General features: G+C 34.4%; 1 protein-coding gene and 1 long non-coding RNA gene across 2 annotated transcripts; one reads left to right on the top strand and one right to left on the bottom strand.

Annotated features, from left to right (window-relative positions):
• Positions 1–212: 212 nt before the first annotated feature.
• On the top strand, positions 213–3,005 carry LOC125577297. The gene is made up of 2 exons (XR_007315698.1): positions 213–2,203; positions 2,954–3,005. It is a non-coding gene; the product is annotated as an uncharacterized LOC125577297 (long non-coding RNA).
• Positions 3,006–9,437: 6,432 nt separating this feature from the next.
• On the bottom strand, positions 9,438–15,838 carry LOC106410258 (LRR receptor-like serine/threonine-protein kinase IOS1). Its single transcript, XM_048738624.1, has 17 exons — positions 14,483–15,838; positions 14,244–14,379; positions 13,787–14,167; positions 13,370–13,711; positions 12,530–12,684; positions 12,288–12,429; positions 12,125–12,196; positions 11,968–12,039; positions 11,799–11,879; positions 11,549–11,724; positions 11,104–11,469; positions 10,949–11,032; positions 10,782–10,852; positions 10,624–10,700; positions 10,396–10,546; positions 10,157–10,318; positions 9,438–10,080 (listed from the first exon to the last, which is right to left on the bottom strand). The coding sequence occupies exons 1-17, from the start codon at positions 14,565–14,567 to the stop codon at positions 9,841–9,843; spliced, it is 2,793 nt and encodes a 930-aa protein (XP_048594581.1). The 5' UTR covers positions 14,568–15,838; the 3' UTR covers positions 9,438–9,840.
• Positions 15,839–16,077: the final 239 nt, after the last annotated feature.

Here is a 16,077-nt window from a genome sequence, read left to right as displayed (position 1 = left end):
AAAGTTTTGGAGAGAAGAGAGAGTTTTGGAGAGAAGATCACTTGTGATTGGAACTCTTTGTTTTCATTTCTTTTCATCTATACTATGAATTTTCATTTCTTCATTGTTATGAATTGCTTTGCTATGTCTGAGTAGTTCATTTATTAGATCCAGGGTTCATATAGATTTGTGGGATTAGCCCCAAACTATAGATCTGCCTTGTTGTGATATTCATGAGAGATTTGTATTCATTGCTTGTTTTAGCCTTGCTAATTAGAACTTGATCATAGGATTGCATACTCAAGCACCCTTGAGGAATCAATAAACCATGTGTTTTTTGAATGTCCTCCAGCACGTCAAGTGTGGGCATTATATAAAATACCATCGAATCTCAATTTTTTTCCTACAAGGTCTTTTTTTGGTAATATGGATCATCTTTTTTGGAGAGTTAATCCAAAGATAGATGATCATCAATTTGCTTGGATATTATGGTATATATGGAAGGTCGGAATAATAAAGTATTTAGTAATCTGGATACTGACCCAAGGAAAACACTTAAATTAATAGAATTGGAATCAACACTTTGGGCTGAGGCACAAATACTCACTGATCAAAAGAATGAACTTCAGGTGCAGACCAGAATCCCATTAGTAACGTCAGGACGTTGGTGCTTTATAGATGGTTCATGAACTATTTTCAGGACAAGCCTGGTATAGTACCCTACTGGGTTTTGATGGTTTATTAGGGGCAAGGAATGTAAGGGCATGTCTTTCACCTCTTCATTCGGAGGTGTAGGCTTTGATATGGGCAATGGAATATATGAAGAATTTAAGACAATTTCAGGTTACGTTTGCCACGGATTGTTCTCAATTGGTGAATATGGTTTTCAGAACCAGAAGAATGGTCAGCATTTGAAAGTTATCTGAAGGATATCAAGTTTTTACAAGGAAGTTTCCTCAACTCAGACATCGTTCATGTACCTCGAACGGAGAACCAACGGACGGATAGCTTAGCATGCAGTGCTAGGAAACAACCGTCTTTCGTCGTTCACATAGATGCGGAGTTACCGCTTTGGTTTACATAGTCAATATGAGTCTGTGAATGTCTTGTTGTCAAAAAAAAATGTTTTTAGAAGATTTATTTTACATTTCAATACATATTATATTAGTTAATAATGGAAAATTTTAATCTTTTAAAAATAATTGTATTTTTGAATTACAATTGGTCCAAAATATTAAAATATTTAATTATATAAAATAATGTATTATTATCAGATTGAATATGTTTTAATATGCATAAAACATAACTATTTATTTTTCTAGAAAAAGAGAAAACAGATTAAAAAAATTTGTAAGTCAAGATTGATATTTATTAATGAAATAAAGCTGATCAAATTAGACATATAAAACTAATTTAACAAGAAACGATAAAAAAAAAAAATATGAGAATGAAAATTAATCATGAGACATGTAAACATAACAATAACAACATAAATAAAATAAGAGATGGGAGAAAAATATGGTCACACGTAAGAGGATGTGGAACTATTTTCCCAATTTAACCAAATATGCTAGATTCCTTTATTCAAAATTTTGTTACAAACAAAAATTTATAAAATTAGTATGGTGTATGTGCCCCACCTTCTACGTAAGTAGATCCGCCCCTGCTAAGCTCTTTTGGGTTTTCTGTGGGTGGGTAGATGTTCTCAAGATAGGTTTGGTGTATTAACCAATAAAGGAGAGGAACATGTCGTTTTATCCAATTTGGTGGATGAGTTCTCCTTTTTCCGAGAGAGGTTTGGTGTTTCCTTATTTTATTTTGTTACCACATATTTTAAATGGAGAGATTCATATTTTAGCATGTTCAACAGGTTTTAATTTTTTTTAGAAACTTTTATCCTCTAGACTAAGTCACCAATGAAAAAATTGTATTGTACTTTAATTGTGGGGTTGAAAAAAAAAACAAAAATGTAGTTGTAAATCTTCAAAAAAATAATATTAGAAAAAACAGAAAGCAATGGAGAGCCACATCCGCCAAACCAAAATTTAAGGAGGTATATAAATTAAATTAGATGTATAAAAGGTGATATACGTTTAAGTTTTCTTAATATACTAGTTTTATATAGCCCCAAAAATCATTATCAATTTGTTCAAAGCACTTGAGATGAAGAAACTCTTTCAAATATCGAGTCCCATTATAGCTACATTCATCATCATCGCAATAGGTTTGAATATTTAATTTTACGCAAAATATACATTTTTATAGTAATATTTGTACAAATCGTAACAGTTTTAGACCCAAAAAAATCATCACAGTTTAACGTTAAATTCAAACCTTGATAGTAACATAAAGACACTAACATAAACAATAGGCTTACAAATCTTTTCATAGTTTAATATTTTCGTTTTGGTTTACTTATTGAATCTACTAAGAGAAAGCAAACTCTATTATTACGTTAATCGTCGTTGTTCTAGTAAAACTGATAGGGCAATGTAAAAATTTATAAAATATATTTTTTATTTAAAAATTAAAGTTGTTAATTTTCTTTGACTATAATTTATTTTTGTTAATTAATAAAAGTTTTGAAATATAATATTATATACCGTAACAAATATATATATTTCTACTATGTTTCACAAAAATAGATGTTTTTAGTTTTTTTTTAACCTTTATATTTGTTTTGATTAGTAACTTTTTACTGTTTCAGTAAAAGTTGTACCATTTTCATTGTTACCAATCAAAAAAACAGTATCAAAAGCTAAAATAAAAAAGATTTTATTAGTTTTTTAACCGCTTTCTCTTATTGCTTCTTCTTACTTTCTTATTGAACTATTATGTAACCACTTACCACTAAAAGTCTTGTTATGATTTTATTCACCAATCCAACCTATCATAAAATATATAATACTCTTACACTTTATCTTGTTAAAGATATATAAACTAATATTTTTATGTCTTCGTTATATTTTATCAGGGTTAGTGGCGAATGAAACATATGGAAACAAAAATTGTACTGAAATTCTAAATACAAAGGAATATAGTATTCCTGGAGGTGGTGTTTCAGATAGTGCTCCATGTTCCGGTTCAAGTTGTGTCTATTTGTGCAAGAGAAAAAATGCCAACGGAGTTGGTACTTGTATTGGGCCAAAAAAACAGGAAAAATGTCGTTGCGTTTATAAATGTCCTTAATAATATATTATATGCTCACTGAAAAATTATAAAAATAATATTTAATAAAAATAAATAAGCAGACTAGGATATGAAGCCTAGTTGATTGTAGTGATGTCTTAATTTTGTAATAATGAGGATTCAGATTGGTATAATATATGTTCATAAAAGAACAAGTTAAGAAAATATTTATGAATATTAACAAATACTATGTGTATTTCTAGTTAATTTTTATTTTTATTATGTTAAGCTTGTTATTTTAGAGTTTAGATCCAGTATCTCATAAGTAAAAAAAATATGAAATGTGAATTAAGAAAAAAAAAATATTTAGAAAAAAGCATCCCATCATTAAAATTCAAAGGGTTTTCTAAAAACAAAAACTTTTTTTTACGGGAGTACCTTTCATTATAAAAACACAAAAAAATATCATAAGTGCCTTTTGGTAATAAAGAGTTTTAACATGTAGAATAATAATAAAAAAAATTAAGTCTGAAACTAACAAGTTGGAGCACAAAGAAAAAAGGACATGTGATATTATATGACATGTCTATGTCGATGAACGGCTTTTTCTTCTTGGCAATATCATCGAGACAATTTAATTCAACACTTCTCGGCCCCATGCACCATTTTCTCGACATCAATGTTACGCCTAATAACTCTTATTTGTTTCTTTATTAGCAGAACTACTGAGCCGATTGTGAAACTTGTTTTTTGAGTCTTAGGTTCTAAAGATTCATTCATTCTTCCGGTTTCTGTCATCTTGATGATAAAGATAGAACAAAAGAAAACAGCAAGCGAAACAGCAATGCAATGTGTCTCCTATCTCAGTTTCCAAACGAAAACAGCAATGCAATATCATTTTCTTGGATGTGGTTACTATTCTTCTTCTCCGAAGCTTTTTGCATGAGAACAAGGTCCTGAAGATTTCCCAAAGCTTTCTTAGCTCTCCTCTTGGCCTCTTTGGCTGCGAAGATCTTCTTATGTACTTCCTTCTTTAACTCAGCCGCCTCGTTGTTCATCAAAAACGCCGAGATTTTGGCCGCTGCCACGAGAGCGTCGGCTGATTCTTGGTCAGGTTTAGATTTGGGGAAGAAGGCGAATTTAAGACAGTTTCAGGTCATTTACCACAGATTGTTCTCAATTGCTGAATATAGTTTCGGAACCAGAAGAATGGCCAGCATTTGAAAGTTATCTGAAAGATATCAAGTTTTTACAAGGAAGTTTTCTCAACTCAGAATTCGTTCATATACCACTAACGAAGAACCAACGGGCGGATAGCTTAGCACGCAGTGCTAGGAAACAACCGTCTTTCGTCGTTCACACGGATGCAGAGTTACGCTTTGGTTTACAGAGTCAATATGAGTATTTGAATGTTTTGTTGTCAAAAAAAAATTGTTTTTAGAAGATTTATTTTACATTTCATTACATATTATATGAGTTAAAAATGGAAAATTTTAATCATTTAAAAATAATTGTATTTTTGAATTAAAGCTTTGGGAATGGAAGCTTTGAGATGTCTGGCTTCTTGTAGCACGCATCGTTAATAAACACAAAGTTCCCTTCTGCGCCAGGAACCTGCAATAGCAACGATTAACAATCTTATTCACCTACCCAGTGACCAGGACTGGGATTTGAGGGATACTTACTTGTCCTCTCACCCAGATGAGGTTCCTGGTAGGATCAATCTAGTTTATAAGATCATGTAGTCCATGGAGAGTTTATGTTTTGTACTGTGGGATTGATGCGAGCCGTCTTGGCTCTGGCCAATGGCATCGTCAAGAGTGACCCATAAACCACAAATGAAAAAGATAAGGCCGAGATAAAGATCCATGGCTTTGACGGCGTGAGTGTCTACCATGTGCTGCATGCATCTCCGTGTGATTAGCCACAAACCAATTATTGCCGTTAGCTTTGCCGTCATAATTCCAGTAGAGACTCATCTGATGTGAATCGCGATAGATGGGAGTGCGGTGGGCCTAGTGTCACTTCCATTATATTTTAGCCTCGAGATTTGGGTTTTTGTTTGTTGTTCTTTCTCCTTTTTGGTTTATTATGTTATTTTGAGGACATATGATAAAGTGAAACAAGAATAGAAAACTGCAAATTGATAATTTTGTGACTGTTTTATGTGATTCAAATTGTGATGATAATTTTGTTATACACATTCAAAACTTAATTGCATGTAACAAACATTACATTTTGCTATATGCAAATTATTTTAACCAGCTTATTTCATAGTGAATAATTTTTTTAGTTTTACATAAACGGCTAATAATAGAGATATCCACGATGCCATCTTGATATGAAAAGATTACTAAGTTTATGTATTCGAGTAAACATAAGTCTCGGTGACATCTGAAATATCACATCGTCAATTGTTTAAATATCCGGTAAACAAAAATTAAATAGCGACTAGCATGCAAAATATTTGTATAAGTCAAAGTATAACCTTTCTAACTTATAAATCAGCCAATTGTTGTGTTTAGCAAAAGAAAATCGTTAGCCCCGTGAATATCGAAAACAACAGTATTAACAAGGTAATGTTACTTAGAATAAAGATTATGAAGATAAATATAGAAAAAGTCATACAATAATAATATTTCTAGCTAATTAACAAAACTGTTATCCGGCTGTTAGAGTGTTTGTTGTAGAAAAGATAGACTAACATCTGTCAAATCATTTTAAACACCAGCTTCTAAAATGTTTGTAAAAATTTCCACAAGATAAAACACTCAAAATTCAATTGCCTATAAGCCAACATCAAATTTAGCTATATACAAAGCTATTTTAACCGGCTAGTTCTATAGTCAATAATGTTTTCAGTTTTACATAAACAACTAATAATAGAGATATCCACGCAGCCTGCTCTTTTTGAGATTCGTTGTGAAAAGCTGTCACTAACACGGTGGAGGAACAGAAAAATTTGCAGTTAACTATATCAAAGACATACAAGCATTATCATTATTGATATACCATGGAGTCCACCCATTATTAGTCATGGTATATAAGTGTTTTAATAACTAATTACTAATATATAGAGTGTATTTAGAGTATTTAAAGGTTCAGGTACGTTCTGGAGAAATATGGTGATTTTGGAGCCTTTTGAGGTGTAGAACTGCACAAGCACGTCAGATGTCTAGCTATGGGTGGAGACCTTCCGACTGTTAGATTGAGCTCATCGTTTGACACAAGATAGAGTAAAAGAAGGCTTATATCGCTCGTTTTTTTCTATAAAACGTTTTCCAATTCCACCGGTTTGAGGTCAATCATCATCTTGTAGCAGAAGTTATGCCCGTTTTACTGAAGAGTGGTGAGTCTGTCTCGCGAGAGGAAGCTGTCGAGGAGATGAAGGACTGTCGATCGATGTAACAGCATTGGTGTCGGTCAACAGCTTGGTTTTAAATGTCGCATGGCGAGGTGTGGCGGTGAGTGTCTCGCTTCACACCTAACGCCATGGCGACACAAAGCGAACGCTTTGTGTAAGGAAGCAAAGTTGATGAAAACATAGGCTTATATAGAATATAATCTTAAAACCAAAACCAAAACCATCTTCCAACTTTAAACTTAGGGTATGTGTTGATCTTAAAGAGTTTGTAAACGACACTTCTAATGACGCCAAACATAAGTTACAAATCTTATTTTAGAGTTTAGGTTATCTATAGTTCTAAATCCTATGACCAATATGTAAAGGACTCCTAAATCCACTTCCACGAACAGAGAGAAAAACAATTGCAGAGAAAAAGCTGATGAGGAACATTGGATTTGTATAACTGTTATCTAGAAGACTGAATTAGGGTTTGTATATGAAATATAGTAGTCGTTTAGCAGCCTAATTGTGTACAAACCAATTTGGTTTGACTAATATCAAAAAAGCGTCGCTAGTCTTTTATGAAAAACTTAAAAAAAACGCTAAATAGCGAGCGATATATGTATGTCGCTACGCCATGAGGTGCATAGGCGAAGAGAACAACGCTAGACCTCGCCTTACGCCATGGCGAGGGAAGCGACCGCTTTTTTAAACCAAGGTCGACAGTGATGTTAGAATATGGGCTGAGCATATTTTATGACCGCTGAAGCCCAGAAGCAACCCCAAATTACCAAAATACCCTTGGACGACTAGAAACCCTATTTATGTTATTTATAAGTCATTGTTGACGGCTACACGCTATCTAAGCTTTCTATTATTCATTGTTCTTAGTTAGGAGAGAAAGGAGGAACTCCTTCAGAGTCCTCCTGGAACTCCATTGTCTTTGGTTTTAATATCTATTGCTTTTTATATCTATTCATCTATGATTTATGTGACAAACTTCATGTCTGAATAGATCCACCTGTTAGGTTTAGGGTTCAAATAGGATGAGGGATTAGCCCCAACTATAGATTGCTGAGTTGTGATAATCATCTTTAGGATTGTTCATTAATGCATGTGTCTAGATTAGCTATCTAGAACCTGCCCTTGGATAGATTGATAAAAGCGAGAGCTTTATTCTCATCCTGAAAACATTCTAATATAACTATATTTCTTGCTATGAGAAAGGCGAGAGCTGATCTAGTGAGCTTAGTAAGCTATTATTCAACCCGCACATAAAGCTTGACTAGAGCGCGTCGATCGATATCACACTTGAATAATCGATCGACGGAGCAAAATGTGTATCGATCGATATCCTATAGGATTATTGATCGACACTTTCTATTGATCAAAATACGACAGTTGAGATCAATAGATCTAGTTAATAGACAATTCAATACATGCGAGAGCTGATTGACTTGTTGATCAAGTAGTTGAGCTTTATATTATCATGCATACAACACATTAGGCATCTGTAGGATTATAATCTTAATCTCCTGAATAGAAATCCTAGATCTAGCAACCATCCTTCCATCAAACAATTCCTTGCCAAGATGAACAATTGTCTTGTTCAACTTGTTTACTGCTTTATCTATTGCTTTGCATTAATTATTTACTGCTTTATAAACTATTAGCCTAATCAAACTGATTAAATTTATTTGGTTTTCTACTACAACTCGACCTCTTATTTGATAGAGTATAAATCACTCTTTAGGATAATTTGAGTGATATCAATTATTAATTTAAAATAAAGAAAATAATCGACATAACGCAGAGGCTTTCTAAAGAATCGTAGGAAGACTTGTTGGAATGAGCTTTGGTGGTCTAAGAAAGAACATGCCACACGGGAGCTACCATGATAGGCTCATAAGCCCAATTATCTCTCCTTTTCCAAACTGGTTTCTTCCTTGCATTGCCCGATATGTAATGACCATTAGATTCCTCTGATTTCTCGTCTCCAACAGCCGTCAAGAGAGAAACAGGCAGAACAAAAAGCATACGGAATCAGATCGACCGGAGCCTTGGATTGAAGGAAAGGAGCAGCGGACGTAGGCTTTTATTCGCCACGGACGGTCTGACTCCACGGAGAGGGACGGCGTTATTTCACAGTGATGCTGCGATTCTTGCTCGTATAAGAAGATGTGGAGTAATTTTTAGCAGCGGATGTCACCGACCAAAACCAAAGTTAAAGTTTGTTAAGTGAAATTAACATAAAAATTACAGTTCTTACAGAATCAAAAAACAAACAGAAACAAAAAAAAAGAAGAGAGGTTGTCGAAAAGAAGAAAAAAGAGAGACAAATACATTAATTCTATCGCCAATATACATTTAGAATATTTTTTTTCTAATAACACAAAAGGGGTATATTGGTATTAATTTAAAATACACAGTAAGAAAAAATAACTTTTCTATTTGTGCAAATTATGCAGTTATTCTTGTATAGAGAATACAATTTATCAATATTAAACATCTTTGTGATATATATCTATTGTAAATTCTTTAATCTAAATGGTCTTGCAAGAAACATATTGATAAACTCTCGCTTATCACAGTACTTAGCCGGTTCAGATGTGGGGTCTTCATTGTTTGGGTTTGGTTTGGCAGTCTTTCAAGCAAGGCATCAGAGGTCTCATAGCTCTTCATTCCAATCGCAACACCTCATCTTCAGTTATTGGTTGATTCATATGAATTCTTGTCAGCCTTGTTCGAGTGTAAGTTTCTGTGGAATGGCTTCAGTTTTAGTTTATATTCAGAGTTCTCTTCGGGTTCCCCTTGAAGATCTATCTGTGTTTAACTGTGCTACAATATGGATGGACTGATGTAAGTTCCGGCTGGTTACTGCGTGAACTTTGAGGATCCTCCACATTTATGCTTTAGCTCTTTGGATAGAAGTTTATTTCAGGTCATCTACATGTTTCTCCGATGTTTCTCCAACTTGTTCCTATCCTTTTGGGAGATCGATGTGCTCTGCTCTTTGGACTGCTCGAGGCCATTTTCTTTCTTACATCTTGGCTTTTGGCTGATCTTAGAATTTGTTGTCATCCTTTCTTTGTAGTTGTCTAGTAGTTATCTTTTATGGCTCTGGAAAGATTTCGATCTTTGCCGGCTTCTGGCTCTGGAAGGAAAGTGTTCCTTGCCGGCTTATGTGTATTCGACTGCATTCCACCCGTTTTAATATTAATCCAACAGATGACAAAAAAAAAAAAACTCTCGATATAACAAATAAAAACACCCAAGGGCATTCTTGGCATTGTCAGAATAAAAATATGCGTATAAAACACTATTGTTCAGTTTTCATTCACGTGGCGTGGATAAAAATGTGTATATGTTTCTTTTATTTGGGTCTCCTACGTCTCAGATTTGATGCAGAAGGAGCCTGATGAGCTCTGAGCATTGTCACTGGTCAAATCGCTGCTACCAAATGTTTGGCTTTCAAGTACCAATCTCTTGAATTTCTTCACGTCTTCTTTGTACTCCGTTGAGGTATAATCTGAGCTCCCGTCTAAGTTGTAACTAGTGATGTCTCCTAGAGCAACCCCTTGGATTAGGTCATCTAGAGATATGCTCTTGTCAAATGCTCGAACTATCTGAAATGACTCCCAAGTTTCAGAGGAATTCACAAAGTTTTTTTTTTCAAAATCCATGTTTTCAATCTGATTGTACCTGGCTCATTTTTGGTCGGTGCTTTGCTGAATGTTGGACACAAGCATCAGCGCAGAGAACCATTCTCTTGATTTCGCTAATGTCAAAATCTTTCTCCAGTCTCGGGTCAACAAGACCATGGTAGTTTCCAGTGTTTAAGGCTTGTAACATAAGAGGCTTTGCCTAGTGCAAGATGTAAAATCTTAGAACCGTGCCCACAAAAAAAAAATTGATACTAAGGGAAAACGAAAATTACTCACCCAATCAACGATGTTTTCTTCATCTGCAAACGGATGTGATTTACCAACAGGCCGGCGTCCAGTTATCAGTTCCAGAAGCATAACTCCGAATGAGAAGACGTCTGATTTGTCGCTGAGTATCCCAGAAGATGCATATTCAGGGGCTAAGTATCTGCATCCACATCACAAGAAACAAGTTTAAAGATTGTCACTGCAGGACAGGTTGCATATAGAAAAATGTTTCCATACCCGCATGTTCCCATGATCCGAGTAGAAACATGAGTATCATTGTCTAAACAACACTTGGCGAGTCCAAAATCTGCTAACTGATGAATCAATCATGTTTACTTAGTCGTACGTTTCAAATAAACCTTGACAGGTTATTAAAAGTTAATTTTTAAATATACCTTTGCCTCGTAGCTATCATCGATAAGAACATTAGCAGCCTTTACATCACGGTGTATAGTTTTAGGGTTACCTGATGAGAAATAAAGACAGAGAAAAAAAAACACTATTAAGAGTCTTTGAAAAACATGTGTTCAATACAACTTAAAGACAAGACCATTTTACTCACAGTCTTCATGTAAGTATGCCAATCCTCTAGCTGCTCCGGAAGCAATCTTCATCCTCTTTGACCAATCCAATGGTCTCCTTTTTTCTGCAAATATTACAATATAGTGTAAGGCAAGGTGGTGAAATTAATTTTCAGAAACCATTAATCGCATGTACCATGCAAATGAAACTCCAGCGTTTTATTGGGCAAAAACTCATAGACAAGCAATCTTTGAGTTCCGATTACGCAGTAACCAAGGAGGGACACAAGATGCCTGTGATGGACTCTACTTATAATCTCTATCTCTGCCCGAAACTCCCGTTCCCCTTGTCCGCTTCCAGCTTTAAGCTGCTTAATCGCAACCTCCGTTCCATCGGGAAGAACTCCTTTATGAACATAACCAAACCCGCCTTGGCCAATGAAGTTGACATTGGAGAAGTTATCGGTCGCTTGCGCCAAGTCTTCATATGTGAACATGTTGTTTGCCATTTCTGAGGAGCTACTTTGATTATTGCACTGCTGAAGATTATTATCATCATGATCTATAAAATCATTATCAGAAGAATATTAATAGTTGATTGATTTACTTTTATTTAGTCAAAAGCATAATTTGGTACGTACCAGAACTGGGATAACGACCAAGCTTGGCTCTCCTCTTGAGGATAACTAAAACAATGACTAAGATCAAAAATATTGATGCTGCAACTGATGCAATAACCATGGTCTTCTTCTTCGTCTTCTTCTTGTTTGTGGTTGCGCATGAAGCAGAGGAACATATCCCAGGATTTCCTTCGATGCTAGAGTTTTTTCACGGAGGTAAATATTGTAAACACACATTTGACTAGAAAGGTTTGAAGATTTAATTAGTTACCTCAGTGAAACCAATCCTCTTTGCACTTTATCTAGGAGACTCGTAGGAATTGAACCATATAGCAAATTGCTTGACAGATTTCTGCAAGAAGCGGAGTCAAAAACAGAGGTTATAACATGTTAGTTTAGTCGTGTGTATAAACTATAAATTTTACATTCTAACAACTTACATGACTTTTAAACTTGTCATATGAGCTAGGAATTCCGGGACCGGACCAATCAGGCTGTTGTTAGAAAAATCACTGCAATAAAAAACATAAAAATTCCAAACCCATGACAATATTTTCTCAAATAACAACTTCTCCTGCTATGTACAATTATACTTACAGAACTTGTAAACTACTTAGGTTTGATATGGATTCCTGTATCTCCCCGGTTAAGCCATGGGTAGTCAAGTTCCTATTTCCATATGCCAAAGATTTTTAAAACCTTTTTTGTGAAGAACAAATCATATATTCTGTTCTAGAAACAGAACAAACTCAAAACTTACAATGAAATGATCTTTGGTTGCTCACTGTCAATGTAACTGCAGTTAACACCAGACCACATGTAATCCCGCGGTACGCATGGATCTCCTTGCCAGTCAACCTTATTGATGCCGCAACTCAACTTGATGTTTATCATCGTATCAACTGATTACCATTTTGCTTAGGTTAGTATATTTTTTTTGGTCCAGATCAACAATAAGACATAAAAATAGTTTGTTCAAAAACTTATAATTATTTATATAACCTTCTTTTGTATCGGTTTCATTCTGCGATAAAGAGTTCACCATGTAAACCTCCATGGCGTTGAGCAGAGGAGGCAGTGTGGAACTCGCAGTCTTTTGAAGCGAAAATGTGCACTGTCCATTTGCGTTCGGACCGAGTTCATCTCGGAAAAAGGAACTAGCAGGCCCGTGCCTCTTATAAGGCAGCTAAAGCATTAGCTTTAGGCCACAATTTTTTTTTTTTAAAATATAGGCCACATCTTCTATTTTATGTACAGTACTTTTCATTTTATTTAGCTTGATATAAAACCACGAATACTTGTTAACAAATCTTCTTTTTTATTTCTTCCTTCATATTTTTTTTAAAAATTTAATCTTCTTCCTTATTTCTTTACTTAGTATGGAAAAATCTTAAATCTTGTTAACAAGTTGATTAATAAATAGTTATAAAGTGCTTTTGAATTGAATTTTAGAATAACAATGGTTGTTGGCGGGTGGTATTTATGAAATTATTTATGTTCGGAGATCGAACTTCTAAAAATGGCACTACAAGCAGAAGTTAAAAGAGTTGCTGAAATATTGAACTCTATGAAAGTAATGGGAGATTTTATTATAACTCATGGATTGTTTATCAAATATGTTAGCAATTCTTTTTCAAAAAAAATATATGTTAGCAATTCCAGTTTAGGTTGCTTCTGCAGAATTTGTTTTTAAAGTTGAAGTTGGTAAAAATATTTACGATTTACTATATGTCACAAAAGAGACTGAATGGGAACTAGAAGATGGGTTTTTAACAAATAAAAATTTATTAGGGTTACATTTTAAAAAAATGCTTCAGGCCACCAAAATATTTGGGACTGCACTGGGAACTAGTATAGAAACTTATTGGCTTAAAGGGCTCTATGATGAGTCTTCCGTTGTACATCACCTTTAACTCTCTGGTGTCGTTGGGATTGAGCTCTTGGATCTCTGAGAAGTGTAGGCAGACGTAGAACCGTGATGTCTGGTGCAAACCGGTTAGCGAAATGTTCATATGAGCGTCCGGGTCTGTTGGAACAGAGGCCGTGGCCATAACATTTTCTGGCACCTTAAATCCATTATCGTTGTCTACACTATTATCGGTTCTAATCTGTGACCAGTTTTCGGAGTTGTATGGCAGCCAAATACGATCAAAGACATCTGCTCCATAGACACCAGATCCGTACCTAAAACAATATATAAGGGGCATGTTTAGTACTTGTTCGTTTCATTGTTTTTTAACATGAACTTGAAACTAAAACCTTAAAGATTGTTTAGAGAAGGAGCCAATGTCTGCTCTCAAGAAAGTCTGCAAGGACCCCGACTCGTTCGCGTACGCTTTGCTGGTGAGTTTACGCAGCTCTATAGCGGAGATGAATGGCGTTGAATCCTCTGTTTTGACGAGACAGACTTGTAACCTGCTAGTGGCCAATATGTGTATGATTTCAAATGTTTCAGACTTGGTCTCCTCGGCGGTTGAAACTGTCGCCCATTTGTTAGGCCCGAGGTGGAGATCGAACTTAGTAGAGGGTCTTGTGTCATAACCACCATGGAAGAAAATGGCCCTGATCAGATACTTATCGCCTGTGGTCAGGTTGAAGGTATAGCAGCTTCTAGAGCTCTGTGGAAAACTCCGGAGGTACCTTGCGGAAGAAGTTAAACAATTAGTTACCTATACCTAGTTTGATCTTGATAATGTTTTCTATACTCTCTTTATACCATGTTTGTTGCTCTGATTTGATGCTCCTGCCAATGCCGGTATCGATGTAAGGCGCATCAGAGCTGTATGTTATATTTGTTGCTTTTTCTAGGAAGCTAGTTCCCATCGGAGCACCACAAGTTAAACTGGTGAATCCTGTAAGAATAAAAACCAAGAAGAATTGTTTAAAAAAAACTAAACGGACTTTGTTTAGATATCTTTTTTAGTTTTAAATTAAATTAGCTTCTTTTTTTTTTACCTGACGGATTTTCAGCAAGACCAAAACGTAAGAAAAGTTGTGGAAGAAGAACAAAAAGATACATGGAAAACCCCATCATTCTCATAATTCTCTGACAATTTTAAGAAAAGGAAAAAAGCGGATGAATAGAAATGAACACAGATTTGATTTATATTACGGTTATTATTGCGACCTCAGAGTCAAATTTAGTGATCAATTCTGATCTAATTATTTGTCTACTTTCGTGTGTTGTTTATGAATGTAGACTATCCTGTACAACAACATTACAAGTGGTTTAAGACATGTTTTTAAAACCTAAACAGGCGGGCCTAATACAACAAGTGAGGTGTACATAATTTATCCGACCACGTGATGTGTTTTTTGTAGTTGTTATTTTTCACTATGTTTGGTTAGAATGCAATTACATTTTCAAGTAACAATCTAGGGCCAAAAATCATTCAAGATAACCTTTAAAAAAAAGATGGGTGAATCATCATTTGTTTGAAGATAACCGTTGGAGTAGTCTTCAAGCCTGCAGGAGTTTCTATCCTTCCAACCATATAGAAAAGTGCATGGACTTCTTAAAGCATCTCTGTTGATGATTTATCTATGGAATTTTCACACAAAAAAATGATAATTTTTTAAAAAAAAGTATAAAAAGAGTATGGAGAAGGGGTTCTCATTTAACATGAGGTCTTAATGAGAAACTTATAACACCCATTATTTCTTTATTTGTACAGTTATTATTAACACTAGGATTTGGACCCTGCGGTTGGCAGGGGGAGTGATATTCATTTTAAATGCAATTTAAAAATACTAATTATATATTTAAATTGGTAATCTGAAAATTGGATAATGACTGAATCACATCGATTTTATTTTTGTTCAAGAGCATTTCGACTATACTCGAACCTTTCGGTTACACGTATCATTTTGTATGATAAAACAATCAAAATCGTAGGATAGAATATTAACAAATAGAGTTTTAGTGTATATGTGTTTATTCAAAATATTTGACGATCTTTGAATGATGAACATTCTATTTATCTAACCGATAGTTTCTGATTTCTTATTGTTATTAAGTTATGATTTACCAAAACCCACAACTTTTTAAATAAATTATAAAGGGTTGCAATGGTTAGTATTAACAATTATAGTGGTTAGAGTTACAATTATTATTACCAAGAATTACAATTCTTAACACCAACAGTTGGAACGGTTAACCAAAAGGTCACAATGTTAATCATCAATGGCTCAAAACATCCACATTTGCAATGGTTTATCACCAAAAATTGTAACATTTTATGACTAATAGTTACAAGCACAAAAAAATTGCAATTGATCTTAATCTAAAAAATTGCAATGCTTAACTCAAGCGGTTGCAAGAATTTACTTAAATTTCCAACAATCTTTTTCTTATTTAACTGGAATCACATATTCAATAAACAATTAATACATATATAAAAAGCGTGCATAAATGAAAATTTCTAAGAATTTTTTTTGAAACAATATTCTAATACTTGTTTACTCGATACTATTATAAATCATTTTGGACACATGAAGATAATACACACGTATTTCCACACTACGCTAAGTGTTTACTCGACACTATTATA

The sequence above is a fragment of the Brassica napus genome, chromosome A1 (assembly GCF_020379485.1).
Source record: "Brassica napus cultivar Da-Ae chromosome A1, Da-Ae, whole genome shotgun sequence".
Lineage (NCBI taxonomy): Eukaryota > Viridiplantae > Streptophyta > Magnoliopsida > Brassicales > Brassicaceae > Brassica > Brassica napus.
Note: the sequence above shows the minus strand (reverse complement) of the source record. Positions and strands in the feature narration are given on the sequence as shown.

Excerpts from the sequence above, each read along its gene's own strand:
- LOC106410258 (XM_048738624.1), bottom strand. The coding sequence starts at position 14,567 with ATGAGAATGATGGGGTTTTCCATGTATCTTTTTGTTCTTCTTCCACAA. Across the intron at positions 12,040-12,124 it reads CTAAGTAGTTTACAAGTTCT|TGATTTTTCTAACAACAGCC; the intron begins GTAAGTATAATT and ends TTTTTATTGCAG. Across the intron at positions 11,470-11,548 it reads TGGTCGTTATCCCAGTTCTG|ATCATGATGATAATAATCTT; the intron begins GTACGTACCAAA and ends ATGATTTTATAG.